The sequence below is a fragment of the Mirounga leonina genome, unplaced genomic scaffold (assembly GCF_011800145.1).
Source record: "Mirounga leonina isolate KUSES-001 unplaced genomic scaffold, KU_Mleo_1.0 Mir_418, whole genome shotgun sequence".
In the NCBI taxonomy this organism is placed as follows: Eukaryota; Metazoa; Chordata; class Mammalia; order Carnivora; family Phocidae; genus Mirounga; species Mirounga leonina.
In genome coordinates, this window is record NW_023270739.1 from 23,616,719 (window position 1) to 23,631,854 (window position 15,136).

The following is a 15,136-nucleotide window of genomic DNA, read 5'->3' on the forward strand; positions in this document are numbered from 1 at the left end:
CGGCCGCGTAATCCCACCGTCGCGCGGCGGGCTCGGCCACGAGCGCCAGGGCTCCGCGCCGCCTCGCGTCTCCTCCCCCAAGTCCCTGCCCCGCCGGGGCTCGTCACTTCCGCCACCCCCAGGCCGGGGCTGGGGCGGAGAACGCGGGGGAGGGGGCCAGGTCCTAGGGAAGCCCGCCCGCGCACGGGCAGGGACTACATTTCCCGAGGGGCCTCGGCGGCGGCGGCGCCGGCAGCGGCGGCGGCGGCGGGCGCGGCAACGTCCCCCGGAAGTGGAGCCCTGGACTTCCACTCGTGCGTGAGGCGAGCGGAGCCGGAGTCGAGACCAGAGGCCGAACTCGGGATCTGACAAGATGGCTGGGCTGCCCCGCAGGATTATCAAGGTAACCGCCCAGGCCAACCCCCGGCTCTGCGCTTTGCTCTTGGCGGCTTGGCAGACCGCGCGGCGCGGCTCCTCCCTTCCTCGGGCCCCCGGCCCGCGCTGGGAGGCCCCAGGCCAGCGCGGAGAGGGTCTGGCTGTGGCGGCGAGGGAAGTCAGGCGCTGGGGAGGGGGCTCGAGAGAGACTTCCGGCCGCGGTGGGGCAGCCAGGCGGCGGGGACCGGGGGCTTCCCTGTGGCCGCCCTGCGGGCGGGGAAGGCCTGGCCTGCACCCTGGCGGAGGGTGGGGCCGCGGGGTTGCGGGGTTCTAGTCTTGGGCGCGGGCCGGCGCGGGCCCCCGCGGCCTCTCAGACCACCCGGGAGGAGGCCGCGGGCGCGCGCGAATCGTGCCGGGGCCCGGACTCAGGGCGGGAGTTGTGGCCCGACACAGCCCCTCGGCCCTGGAGCCTTCTTTCGGGCCGGGCGGGAGCGCGGGGGAGCGGAAGCCCCGGGTTCAGAATGAATGAACCAGGAGCGTGATGCCGGGCGGGGCCCTGTGCCCCAGGAGGCGGCTCCGGGAGGGCCGCGCGTCCTGCAGCCGTAGGCACATGCTCGCCGCAGGCTGCGGGAGTCGAGGGACACGAGGCTGCGCGCCCCTCTGCCCTCGCTTTCGTTATCTCCTCTTTTAAATACGTTTCCGCTCGTTATCTCTGTGAAGTGATTTTACTCTGGTTGGCAAACTCTTTGAGAGCGGTTTCTGCTCAGAGGAAATAGTTTAACACAACATGGGGGGGAGGGGCAGAGCAGGTATGGGGGACTTGGTGAAATCCTTTGCCTCTCGATTTTATGCACTTTAATGTTTGAACTGTTCCAATACATATGGAACTATGAAAAATGGACATATTGGTTTTGTAAATCCTTTACATAATATCAGGTCCTCAGATGTACGGTATTTCTTGCAGTACATAAAAGCAAAACGTTGAAATTTCTTGTCATTTTTAATGAAAATTTTAGTTGAACTTCTGTGTTCCTTAATATGCGAGTTAAAGTGACTAAATTGCAGCATCATTTCCTTTATATAACCTGGTGAACGTGTATTTAACTTGTTCTGAAGTTTGAGGGGAGATGCATACTAAATTCAAGATCTTTTAATGGGTGACGTATTGTGCAGTGTTTCGTGCAACTTAAATATATCTGAGATGGGGGGATGTCTCTGACCTAGAGTTGCTTGATTTGGAGAAATAAGACTTTTTTTTTTTTTTAAAGATTTTATTTATTTGAGAGAGACAGCAAGAGAGGGAACACAAGCAGGGGGAGTGGGAGAGGGAGAAGCAGGCTTCCCGCTGAGCAGGGAGCCCGATACGGGTCTCGATCTCATGACCCTGGGATCATGACCCGAGCCAAAGGCAGACGCTTAACGATTGAGCCACCCAGGCGCCCCGAAATAAGACTTTTTATAAGGTAGAAATTCTTAGAAATTAGAGAAGTAGCATAGATTGTCATTGTGTGCTGCAGTCTAATGTGAACTTTCATGGTGCAAAATTGTATTATGGATTTGTCTCAGACTCTGTCCAAGGCAGTTAAATTGCTGTATGCGTTGGATGGTCCTTACAATGTGGTTTTCCTCACATGACCCTGAATACGTAATGAACTGAAGATTTAACATTTTTTCCAGTTTTGCTTGATTCTGGACACACTCTGCGGTAATATGAAAGCCTTGGATGGAAAAATAAATTCTGTGAAACCTTCTTTAATAAAGTTACAGAAATGATTTATGGCAGTGAATTGAAGTCCTCATAATTCAGTTTTTTTGGCACACAATTTAGTTTACACTAGGTATTTTCATTTTACTATTTTTAACCAATACAGTGATAATTCATAAATATGGTCTTAATTTTACAGTATCTTGTTGATAGCACCTCTTTAATAAAAGGTGACTTCATTTGGGTTTTATCTTAGAAAAGTTAGGTGGTTTTACTTTAATGGTCATTTATAGCTTAGCTTAAAAGAACTGTTTTCTCCAATCCCTAGGAAAGATTACAAGACTATAATGTGTTTTCTAGTGCTTACCATTGTATTATGTATATTTTCCCATTATCAGTGAAAAAAATTTTTTTTAAGATTTGTTTATTTGAGAGAATGTGTGCGGAATGAGTGGGGGGAGGGGCAGAGGGAGAGACTCTCAAGCAGTTTCCCTGCTGAGCATGGAGTCCCAGACTGGGCTCGATCCCAAGACCCGTAAGATCATGACCTGAGCCGAAACCAAGAGTTGGATGCTCAACCTACTGAGCAACACGGTATCGGAAAATGTTTGTTTTTTAATCAGAATTTTTAAAAAGTTTGCCTCTTTTTTGTCATCCGCAATACAGGATTCTATGTGGAATATGCTGGTGGTGGTGGTGCAGGGTAGGTAGCTGTACTGTCCTGAACTGTAGGAACACACCGTCTTTCATTGGACAGCTGTTAATAGGATGCTGTTTACCTCCAACTGGTCATTATTTACATTTGCAAAATTCTTTTTTTTTTTTTTTTAAGATTTTATTTTTAAGTAATCTCTACACCCAACGTGGAGCTTGAATCCACAACCCTGACAACAAGAGTCGCATGCTCCACTAACTGAGCCAGCCAGGGGCTCCTGCATTTACAAAAGTCTTATACCATTTAATACTTGTAGATCTTGATCTTGTGAAGTAGACTACCTTTATAGTCTAGAAACCCATTCAAATGACTTTCTTAGGGCCTTAAAACTGGCAAGGGACAGAACTTGGATCTTGACCCAGTGTGACCTTCCCCTGCCTCTTGTTATTATGAGATGACAATGTATGTAAATATACTTTGATAACTTTAATTAACTATACAGATATAAGATGATTTTTTTGAATTACTATTCACTCATTTCCTGTCCTACTCAGATTCCCATATACAGTCCACTAGCAAATTCCCTAGGGCATCCACTTTCAAAATATATTCTTTTTTTTTTTTTTTAAAGATTTATTTATTTATTTGAGAGAGCGAGAATGAGAGAGAGAGAGCATGAGAGGGGGGAGGGTCAGAGGGAGAAGCAGACTCCCTGCCGAGCAGGGAGCCCGACGCGGGACTCGATCCAGGGACTCCAGGATCATGACCTGAGCCGAAGGCAGTCGCTTAACCAACTGAGCCACCCAGGCGCCCCAAAATATATTCTTAATCAGCTACATTTACCCATCTCTCTGAAACCACTGTTCAATTCCATCATTTGTTGCCTAGCCTACTGTATTAGTCTCCTAAGCAGCAGCTAGTGTTACTTTCTAAAAATATAGATCATATCACTCCCCTTCTCAACTCTACAAAGGTTCTCCATCACACTTAGAATAAAATCTTGACTTTTTCCCCCGTAGTTACAAGGCCTTCCTTGCATCTGCCTACCTCTGAGGTCATCTCCTGCATGTCTGTCCTTGGGTCACTCTACTGTAACCACAATGTTGCTTTGCTCAGTCTGAACAATAAGAGGCTAAGTTTGTTCCAGTCACAGGGCTTTCCTTCTGTTTACTACATTACCTGTTTTGGCGTATCGTTCAGTTCTTGGCTCACATGTCATCCTCAGAGAGGTCTACCTTAATAATCCCAAAACACAGTTTTCCTCTCCCCCTCCCTTAGAGTTCCTCATTATCCCCATATTTCCTCCTCTCCTCTCTATAGCACTTATCACTATTTGAAGTTATATTATTTATTCTTTATCTCTGCGCATACTAAAGCTCCACGAAGGCAGGGATTCTTAGATGACTTGGGCATTGCTCTAATCCCTAGAGGATGTAGTGTAATAGGCACTGAAATATTGAATGAATGAATGAATGTGCTTCAATCTTTGGAAGGAAGTTTTAGGAGAGTTATTCTATATCATAATTTGACGTTATTGCTTAGTAGATTTCTATCTAAATCAATGTCTGAGCTAAAAGTTAATCTCTGAGCCAAAAGTTAATCTCTAATTCATTAAAAAATCAATTTTTTATTTTGTCTAATAGGAAATACATGGAGTGCAGCATTTGAAAGGTTCTAACAGGTACATGGAGAAAGTTAAAGACTCTCTCATCTGCCCTTCAGCATTCCACTTGCCTGCCCAGACAACCATAATTTTTACTGTGTATTCTTCCAGAAAGACCAAAGAGATTTAGTATGTATATTTAGGCCTATTCCCCTCCTCCTGATGCAAATACTTTAATCTCCTCGCCCCCCACCAATCTATCTTTTTAAAAATTTTTTTTTAAAGATTTTATTTATTTGAGAGCGAGAGAATGAGAGACAGCATGAGAGCAAGGAGGATCAGAGGGAGAAGCTGACTCCCTGCTAAGCAGGGAGCCCCATGTGGGATTCGATCCTGGGACACCAGGATCATGACCTGAGCCGAAGGCAGTCGCTTAACCAACTGAGCCACCCAGGCGCCCTGCCCCCACCAATATATCTTTGAGGCGACTCATTTTTTTTTTTTTTTTAAAGATTTTATTTATTTATTTGAGACAGAGAGAATGAGAGACAGAGAGCATGAGAGGGAGGAGGGTCAGAGGGAGAAGCAGACTCCCTGCCGAGCAGAGAGCCCGATGCGGGACTCGATCCCGGGACTCCAGGATCATGACCTGAGCCGAAGGCAGTTGCTTAACCAACTGAGCCACCCAGGCGCCCCATGAGGCGACTCATTTTTAAAGGGGTTCTTTGTGGAACCATGTAGTTAGACCTTAATTTAACCAATTGTTTATTGCTGATTTATTTATTTATTTATTTTTAAGATTTTATTTATTTATTTGCAAGAGAGAGAATGAGAGAGAGAGAGCACGAGAGGGAGGAGGGTCAGAGGGAGAAGCAGACTCCCCGCTGAGCAGGGAGCCCGATGCGGGACTCGATCCCTGGACTCCAGGATCATGACCTGAGCTGAAGGCGGTCGCTTAACTGACTGAGCCACACAGGCGCCCCTGTTTATTGCTGATTTAGATTGTCTCTAAAATTTGCTATACAAAATGCTGTGATGAATGGTTTTATAGTTAGTGGTATTTTGCACAAGTGTGAGTTACACTGAATCTTGGCAGTTCTTTGTTTTGCTAGAATTTTAGAATTTGCTTTTTTCTCTCTTCTCCTCGGCCAGAACTCTTTTAGTCTCTAAAAGTGACTGAGCAATTAAAGCTTAAAATCACGTAGGTTAAAAGAAACTAAAATAAGAAGTTCTTCCTAATCGGTTCCTCATAAAGAATTAGAGTTACTTTGGGAGAAGATAAATGAGATCTGTAGTTGTGGCCTTGGTCAATAATTTATTTAAGATTTACAGTTTAGGGGCGCCTGGGTGGCTCAGTTGTTAAGCGTCTGCCTTTGGCTCGGGTCATGATCCCAGAGTCCTGGGATCGAGCCCCACATCAGGATCCCTGCTTGTCAGGAAGCCTGCTTCTCCCTCTCCCTCTCCCACTCCCACTCCCCCTGCTTGTGTTCCCTCTCTCGCTATGTCTCTCTCTGTCAAATACATAAATAAAATCTTAAAAAAAAAAAAAAAGATTTACAGTTTACATGTTACTTTAACAGAATGATGTTCTTTTGTCTTCTCAAAGTTAATCGTGAAGACAGTAAAATACAGCTTTGAAAACAATAGTTAACCTACTCAAGGAGTTGACTTATTTGATTAAAACCTGGCAAACCAACCTGCTCAGAATAGATTTTCACCAGTCTTTCCTAGAATTTATTTTTCTGTTTGGTAAAAACTCATAATGGTCTGACTCAGCATTGAACTTGAGTTCTATATACTTTTTACTTTAATAATTGTAATTTTTAAAAATACAATATCACTTTTTTCCTATCACTATTTAAAAGCCATTCATTTGATATCTGTTCTAGTACATAAGGTAGTTTTTAGTGAGAAAAGTGATTCAGATAACTGGCTCTATTTTTGAGCCTTGAAAGTCTGACCAATAATTTTTTCCCATTTATTTTTTATTTATTTTAAGATTTTATTTATTCGTTTGAGAGAGATACGGAGAGAGAGAGCATGAGCAGGGGGGAGACAGAGGGAGAGGGAGAAGCAGGCTCCCCGCCGAGCAGAAAGCCCGATGCGGGGCTCAATCCCAGCACCCTGGCATCATGACTTGAGCCGAAGGCAGATGCCCAACCATCTGAGCCACCCAGGCGCCCCAATTTTTTCCCATTTAAAAAAAGGCATGAAAATCTAACATGTTGAGGATGGACTTGTTATATGTAGTTAAAACATCCTTAGGAAACTGATAAACTCTTATAGTAAAAACTTGACCAGAAACATTATGGTTCTTGTCTCTTTTGGTTGTTGTCCCAGTTTAAGAATTTTCTGTTAAGAATTTTTTTGGGTCACCTGGGTGGCTCAGTTGGTTAAGCGTCTGACTCTTGATCTCACCTCAGGTCATGATCTCAGAGTTTTGAGATCAAGCCCTGCTTCCAGCTCCATGCTCAGTGGGGCATCTGCTTGAGATTCTGTCCTTCACTCTCCCCCTCCCTCCCTTCATGGACTCTCTCTCTCTTCAAATAAATCTTAAAAAAACACAAAACTTTTTTTTGACCATTCTAGAATAATAAACCATATTTTTTGTATATGACTTCTGGGGATTCAGGTTCTTGACAGGCTTATTTGTGAATCCTCTTTGTCTCCATGGATTCCAAGTTAAGAATCCCTGGACTGGGGCACCTGGGTGGCTCAGTTGTTGAGCGTCTGCCTTCGGCTCAGGTCATGGTCCCAGGGTCCTGGGATCGAGCCCCACATGGGGCTCCCTGCTCCACGGGATGCCTGCTTCTCCCTCTCCCACTCCCCCTGCTTGTGTTCCCTCTCTCGCTGTGTTTCTCTCTGTCAAATAAATAAATAAAATCTTTAAAAAAAAAAAAAGAATCCCTGGACTACTTTTGGTAGTGATTACATTTTCAGGTTATAGGGCGCGTGGGTGGCTGAGTTGTTAAGCATCTGCCTTTGGCTGGGGTCATGATCCCAGGGTCCTGGGATCGAGTCCCACATCGGGCTCCCTGCTCGGCAGGAAGCCTGCTTCTCCCACTCCCACTCCCCCTGCTTGTGTTCCCTCTCTCGCTGTCTTTCTCTCTCTGTCAAATGAAGTCTTTAAAAAAAATTTTTTTTCAGGTTATAAGGATACTGTTTAATTTACTGCCTAATGTTTTGATTATGAAATGTGGGCATAATTGAAAGTAAATTAAAAAAAGCAGTTGAATGTTTTTTTTTAAGCTTCTCTGTGTCAAGCACTTTCTTTAGTCCAGGTTGATCAACTCTCACATTAGAATTGAGTTTTGTCAAAATATCAAACACTTCTGACTATCTACCATTCTATGTAACTATGGCATCAGAGATAATATGCATTCGCTTTGGGGGCGCCTGGGTGGCTCAGTTGGTTAAGCGACTGCCTTCAGCTCAGGTCATGATCCTGGAGTCCCTGGATCGAGTCCCACATCGGGCTCCCTGCTCAGCAGGGAGTCTGCTTCTCCCTCTGACCCTCCTCCCTCTCATGCTCTCTGTCTCTCATTGTCTCTCTCGCAAATAAATAAAATCTTAAAAAAAAAAAAAATTAAAAAAAAAATGCATTCGCTTTGCAGAAGTTCTAAATTTTTTCCACACTGTGACCACTTATAGCTATAGAATTTTATACATTAGAGGATGCCCATCTTTTTCCTTCTCTGATGAGTCTGTAGGCCAAAGAATTTGGATGATTAGGATTCTGCTGCAAGTTGGTAACTTTGCTTTTTTCCCTATACCCTGTAGGATGGTTTACTTGTGTGAAAATGATTTTAAGAAGCAAATAAGTTGTACTACAGATTGAGGTAGTATGGATTGTGAACATACATTTAAATCTGTTACTGTGAGTAATAGATGTTTATGCACTAGAGAAATAAATACCAGAAACAAGGGAATGAGGACAGCATTCACTGGGGGCTTTGGGCATTACAATTGTAGTCATCAGTTTTGATGTAGGTGCCTAATTATTATATAATTTTACTTTCTAAAAACAAAGTAGATCTGAAAGGCATATGTAGTAATTTTATATCAAGAAATATTCCTTTTTTGTATGAAACATGTGTTAGACTGTTATTTTATTATACAGTTGAAATTTTCTTTGCAAATGTATATGAAAGACATCAGCATGGATATATAAATTAGGAGATGGAATAATAGGGAATCAGTTAACGTCCCTTGAAATCTTAGCAACTTCTAAAAGTGCTTAAGTATTTTTTGTTTGTTTTTGAAATGTTAAATAGTTATCTTTAATTTGTGGATTAGATAGGATGTAGGATCACCATAGTCTGAGAACTGTGGCGCTAACATCTCTGGTGGCAGAAACAATTATTGTGTGATTGGAAGAACTGGATAACTGGTAAAAAGCCCTCAGAGGATCAACAGAAAGACTTCTTTATTAGCTATTCTTTCAAGAGCTATACCACACTATTCATGGTATTTTATGTTTTTATTTTTTTTATTTTTTTATTTTTATTTTTATTTATTTATTTTTTAAAAAGATTTTATTTATTTTTTGACAGAGAGAGAGACAGCGAGAGAGGGAACACAAGCAGGGGGAGTGAGAGAGGGAGAAGCAGGCTTCCCGCTGAGCAAGGAGCCCGATGTGGGGCTCGATCCCAGGACCCTGGGATCATGACCTGAGCCGAAGGCAGATGCTTAACGACTGAGCCACCCAGGTGCCCCGGTATTTTATGTTTTTAAAATCCTGGTTGTAGCTATTCGAAAATCCCTTAAGGATACTTAGAAATAAAAATTTTTATTATTCTGATATGGCCTGCAACTGAGATGTTTCTAAATGATTAGGGTTCAGCTATAATTTAAAGTTATTTTATTTTATTTATTGATAAATAAGTAATCTCTGTGCCCAACGTGGGGCTCAAACTCACGATCTTGATGTCAAGAGTCACATGCCCTGCTGACTGAGCCAGCCAAGGGCCCTTAAGTGCTTTTAGACATTGTTTTCAGAATCTGATGTTGACGTATTTTGCTTTTTGGCTAATCTGTTCAGATTTTCAAACTTCTTTAGTTTTCAGTATGTCTTGATCAGTAATTTGGTCTGTTTTGAGCAAATCTGTTTTTATTTTCAAAGTCTTTACAGTCTAGTGATTAAAGGCATTGTAGTCAGGAAAATACTAGAAAGAAGCATTACAGATGTTACCTTTGTGTCTTGAGACTATGGGTGCCTTTATTTACAACTTTTTAAGATTTTTAAAAATAATTCATACTAAGGAAAATGTTATTCCCATAAAGTCTCTGTGTATTTATGACCCTTAAGGACAATTGGGATTACCATCCCCTTCTCCTCTTACTATAGGGCAGGGACAAAAGTGACTTTACTAAGCTAATAAGAGCCCAAGGCCAAATTTCATTCTTCTATGAAATTGCGATTTCTCTGCTTTTTTATTATCCCTTTTTTTGGTCCATTCTTAAGACATTTTCAGTTCAAATAAATGGACATTTACTGGATACATAATATGTCTTTAGCACTAAGCCTGGTGAACAAGAAGTGCATCACTATCTAAGGGAAAACTCAGTCATGAAACAAGAAATTAAAGTGAGGTGTGTTATGAGAAAAGATACACATGGGATTTACCATAGTCTGAGGATGAAGGATAGTAAGGTTGTGGGAATGTTTTTAAAGTTGAAGGAGGGAGGGGCGCCTGAGTGGCTAGTCAGTTAAGCCGCTGCCTTCGGCTCAGGTCACAATTCCAGGGTCCTGGGATCGAGTCCCGCATTGGGCTCCCTGCTCCACGGGGAGCCTGCTTCTCCTTCTCCCCCTCCCCCTGCTTGTGCTCTCTCTCTCTCTGTCAAATAAATAAAATCTTAAAAAAAAAAACAAAGTTGAAGGAGGGAGAATGAGTTTTGGGTAGATGGAATAGCAGGTAGGAAAGCTGGAGGGAGAAAAAGAGGAAGAGAAAGAGTACACAAAAGTATACCATATTCCAGGAATCTAGTATGTGTGATGGATAGTGTCTTATGTAATTATTAGGGTCCTATCAAGAAGTATTACTGTCTAATTACTAAGTTTAGAGAGTTGGAATCAAAAACTGTTGGGCAAAGAATTTTGAATTGTTAATTGTTCAGACAGTGTATGAATCATTCACCAGAGTGTGGTGTGACAACTGTTCCTGAAGTGAGATTGGTCATACAGTTTTTATTATGTAAGATATCTTTTATTGAACACTTACTATGTGCTAGGCACTGTTCTAAGCATGTTACATGCATTAATTTATTTAATTCTGACAGCAAACCTATGATATGAATATTAATTTTAGCCCTGCGTTACAGATGTGGAAACCTGCACAGAGGGGTTAAGTGGTTGGTGGAGCTGTGATATGAACTTAGGCAATCTAAATCTATGGACAGCAGGTGCTGTAGAGGAAATGCACCAGAGCTTATCTGCCCCTAGATAATAACTGGCAGTGTTTGTATGATCATTTGGACAAATGAAGTGGAAAAGTATTTCATTGCAGAATCTAAGTGTTTAGCTTTCTTGTTTTTCATCAGAAGTCTCCTTATTGTAGTTTAATTAGAGGCTTTTGCACAAGTGAGTCCCTGTTTAGAATAGTTTCACTTAAGATGGAATGACTTTGGTCTGGGGTGGTGTATTCCTCTCTTGCCCTCCTGGATTCTTTGATTTGGGGAAGTCTGTGGTTCGGGTGACAAGGAACTAAAGAGCAGCTATTCCTCTCTTTCCTGCTGTTTCTTACCAGCAAAATACATTTGAGGTATCACTGCGTCAGAGCATAACCTCTCTAATGTTAATTTTTTTCCTTTTTTTTTTTTTTAAGATATTATTTATTTGGAAGAGAGAGACAGTGGGAGAGGAAACACAAGCAGGGGGAGTGGGAGAGGGAGAAGCGGGCTTCCCGCTGAGCAGGGAGCCGATGCTGAGCAGGGAGCCGGATGCAGGGCTTGTGGGATCATGACCTGAGCTGAAGGCAGACGCTTAACAACTGAGCCACTCAGGCGCCCCTCTAATGTTAATTTTAAACAAGAATTTTTTCATTCAGTAAGCCTAAAAATAGATTAGAGTTATCTTACACTCCTTTATATATTAAATGGAATTTTGGTTTTCAACCCAGGGAGGGTGTTTGTACCTGAGTTAATTTCCTCCCATTTGGAGAGAAGGACAAGTGCTGTTCCAGTATAAGTCCCCTACACGCCTGCACATGCTATAATTCTTGCTTTGGCTTTTTAGAAAAGATATTTTTCACAGTTGGAGGCACAGTGATTTATAGCTATAAAGCTTGAAATTTCTTACCCTTAGCTGTAAAAGAGCTATTCCCATTAAGTAACATTTTTTCAAATAAAGCACTCTGTCCACCCTGTCTTTATTGGTGCCCGTCAGGAAAGGGTTAAACTGAAAGTGCTGCAGGCTCCATTCAGGTTCCTGCCACTGATGTGATTAAAGATCGGTGAATTCTTGGCCAAACCTTGCCTATTTCCTACCAGAATCTTCTCCCAGTTTAATTGGGACCGCTGTTTTGGGTGGTAGGAACTAGAAGACATTTTCTGTGAACACTTGTTTATAATCTGAGTACTTAATTCATGGTTGTGCATCAGAATTATCTGTGGCATTTGTAAATTTAACATATAGCAGCCCAGCATGTTTTTTGTTATGTTTTAAGATCTCCACATGATTTTTATGTGCACCTTGCAGAAACGAAGGCCTTGGGTATGCTTGGCTTCAATGCAAAGATGGTTAGAATGTGGGGGATACAAGATACAAGTAAAATCACATAGCCAGTACCTTCTCATACATAGAAAGCAAAGGTGTCAATGGGAACACCAAAGACATGACAGTCCAGGGTGGGGAAACCATCAAGATTGGTTTAGGGAGGGATATTTTTAGTGGGGTGACATTTGAGCTAAATTTTGAAGGGTAAGTAGAAAAGTGAGGTGTGGCGGGGGGAGTAGAATGTCATTCCAGGTTAGACATATCAAACTCCAGGAAGATATTTGAGCAGTGCTGAAGCTGTAACATGAGTCAGCACTTCTTTGCTTGGTACACAGACACTTTAAATGCAGTCTTAATTTGAAAAAGTTTTTTTCTTCAGAAGTGTTTATGAATGTGTCATTTTGGAAATTCAGTTAATATACTAAGTATGTTATATACCAAAATAATTAATATGGATATTTTCCCCCTTCATTTTCTTTTGCTATTTCAGTCTTCAGTTTATAGATGAAATGGCTAACATCTTACTGAATATGGAAGGAAAACCTAAATGCTTCATTTATTTTTTTGAAATATAACTCACATACCATAAGATTCATCCATTTAAAATGTACAGTTCAGTGGGTTTTAATAATTCAGAAAGTTTTGCAACTATCACCACTAATTCCAGAACATTTTCATCACCCCGAAAAGAAACCCTAGACTCGTTAGCAGTCACTGTCCACCCCCCTAGTTCCTCAACCCTTGAGAACTGCTTATTTTTCTGTCTCTCTCGTTTCGTCTGTTTTGGACTTTTCATATAAATGGAATCATATAATACATGACTTTTTGTGTCTGGCTTCTTTCACTTAGCATGTTTTCAAGGTTCACATTATAGCATGTATCAGTACTTCATTCCCTTTTAAAGTTTTTAGCTCAAGTTTTCTGAGTAAATAACTTTTAAGAAATGACAATGCTGAATGAAGCAAAGCAGTAGTTTTATAAGGTAAATAGTCTGTATTGGTTCCCTAAAACTAGTCATATTTGAAACCTACATTCCTTTAGAACATTTAAGAAATATTCTTCAGCCTTGTGCACCATTATTTTTAAAAAAAATGGTCAGTGGTAGTAAATCTTTTTTTTTTTTTTTTTTTAGTGGTCGTAAATCTTTATCTTTGAAGATTGGACTTGATTGCTGGACACAGAAAATTAAGCTAATGCTGGTGAATAATGGTTAAGGATCAGCACTGACTTTTATTCTTATCTCCGGGTTTAAGGAACTTTGTGACCTTGGCCAAGTCATTTTCCCCAGGCCTCAGTTATTTCTGATTCCTGTTTTAAAATTTGATGATTATATGATTCCTTTGGGCAGAATTTGAAACAGTTAGAAAAAGCCATGTTCGCATAATCCTGGAACTGATTTTCCCTTTTGGCTTTTAAACTGGCTCTTAGGCAATTAAAAAACAAAACAAAACATAAATGCCAAGTGTTAGCATTATTCTGAAATAAATGTATACTTTTCCAGTATAACTAGTATGCAGGCCTGTATCCTATCAGCTTTGATAGTTTTAAAGCCTTTAAATGTTTATGTTCTCCTGGGGTTCAGACCTTGAACCTTTCCTCATTATATATTCTTCTGAACACCTTTATTTACTTTTATCTGGCTTCAGTCCACATTGATCAGTGATTCTAAAATCTAGTGCTGAATTTCAGGTCTCCAAATGCCTACTTTTTATCTCCGCTTAGATGTCTTGCAGACTTTTTTAAAAAAATTCTATTTTATTGTTAATCACCATACATTACATCATCAGTTTTTGATGTAGTGTTCCGTGATTCATTGTTTGCATATAACACCCAGTGCTCCATTCAGGACGTGCCTTCTTTAATACCCATCACCAGGCTAACCCATCCCCCCCCCGCCACCGTCCCCTCTGGAACTCTCAGTTTGTTTCTCAGAGTCCGTAGTCTCTTGTCTCCTGCAGACATTTTTAAATCAGCCCTTTTTTTTTTTTTTACAGAATGTATTCATTTTGCTGTCTCTCCTCATGAAACACTTAGCGTTTCTTCTTTATTATGTGAACATTAACCTAGTTGCCTGAGATTTATTCCTTCTCTTCCCTCCCCTTGCTTCGTTTCCACATTCAGTTTGCTAGTAAGCCCCCGATGGATCCAGCCTCAGAAATGTTTCTGGCTTCTCCTAACCCATTCCTGTCTTCTTCCAGTTGTCTTTTTATGTGGGCCCTTATTCATCCTCCCTTGATTGTTTTTGCAATAATCTCAGAACTCATCTCTCTGTCTTCACTTATTGCCCACCCATCTCCCTCCCTTCCCTTCCATCACATTATTCTAAAAACATTGATGTGATCATGTGGCTCTCCACTGTATATAGGGTAAAGTTCAAACTTTTTAACTTGGCATATAAGCTGGCCTTTTTGTCTTGATTACTTCATTGGCATCTCTTTCCTCTCTCCCCTTTCTTATATAACTTCTGATAGTGATACTGCTTACCAGCCAACATGATGTATTTTCCAACTTCTGAATTATGCTGTGTTTGCCGGGAAGCATCCTTCATCACATGTGACTGTCCAGCATTCTGTGTTTTGGGTTTGTTTCCTCTACTCTCTTGGGAAAACCTTGACAGTAGTCATCTTATGTTCTTAATAACAAGTAGGTGGTGGTTTAGAATTAGAAATACTATTTTCTGTTACTTCTACAGGTTTCATGAAAAGAAAATCAGGGATAAAATATAAGTAGTTTGCTTTAAAAAAATTTTTTTTTATTTGAGAGAGAGAGCACGGGGAGCTCTCGAGGTGGGGAGGGGCATGGAGGAGAGGGAGAAGCAGACTCCCAGCTGAGCAGGGAGCCTGATGTGGGGCTTGATCCCAGGACCCTGGGATCATGACCTGAACCAGAGGCGGACGCTTAACCAACTGAGCCACCCAAGTGCCCCTAAGTAATTTGCTTTATTTTCTGGGATCCTTTTAAGGCACCTTCGGAAACAGATGTTGGTTCTATTGTTAGTCATTAATTATAGTGAAAAATATGTTTAAATTTTTTTTAGACAAATACAAACTGTATATTTAAGGTGTACAACATGATGTTTTGATATGTGTATACCTTTTGAAATGA

General features: G+C 41.5%; 1 protein-coding gene across 1 annotated transcript in view; it reads left to right on the forward strand.

Annotated features, from left to right (window-relative positions):
* Positions 1-238: 238 nt before the first annotated feature.
* The window catches only part of UBE2N (ubiquitin conjugating enzyme E2 N), a 38,155-nt gene continuing 23,257 nt past the window's right edge, over positions 239-15,136 (forward strand). Inside the window, exon 1 of the mRNA XM_034987846.1 lies at positions 239-382. Within this exon, the coding sequence (XP_034843737.1) occupies positions 353-382 (30 nt within the window). The 5' untranslated portion in view covers positions 239-352. The remainder of the gene's footprint in view (positions 383-15,136) is intronic.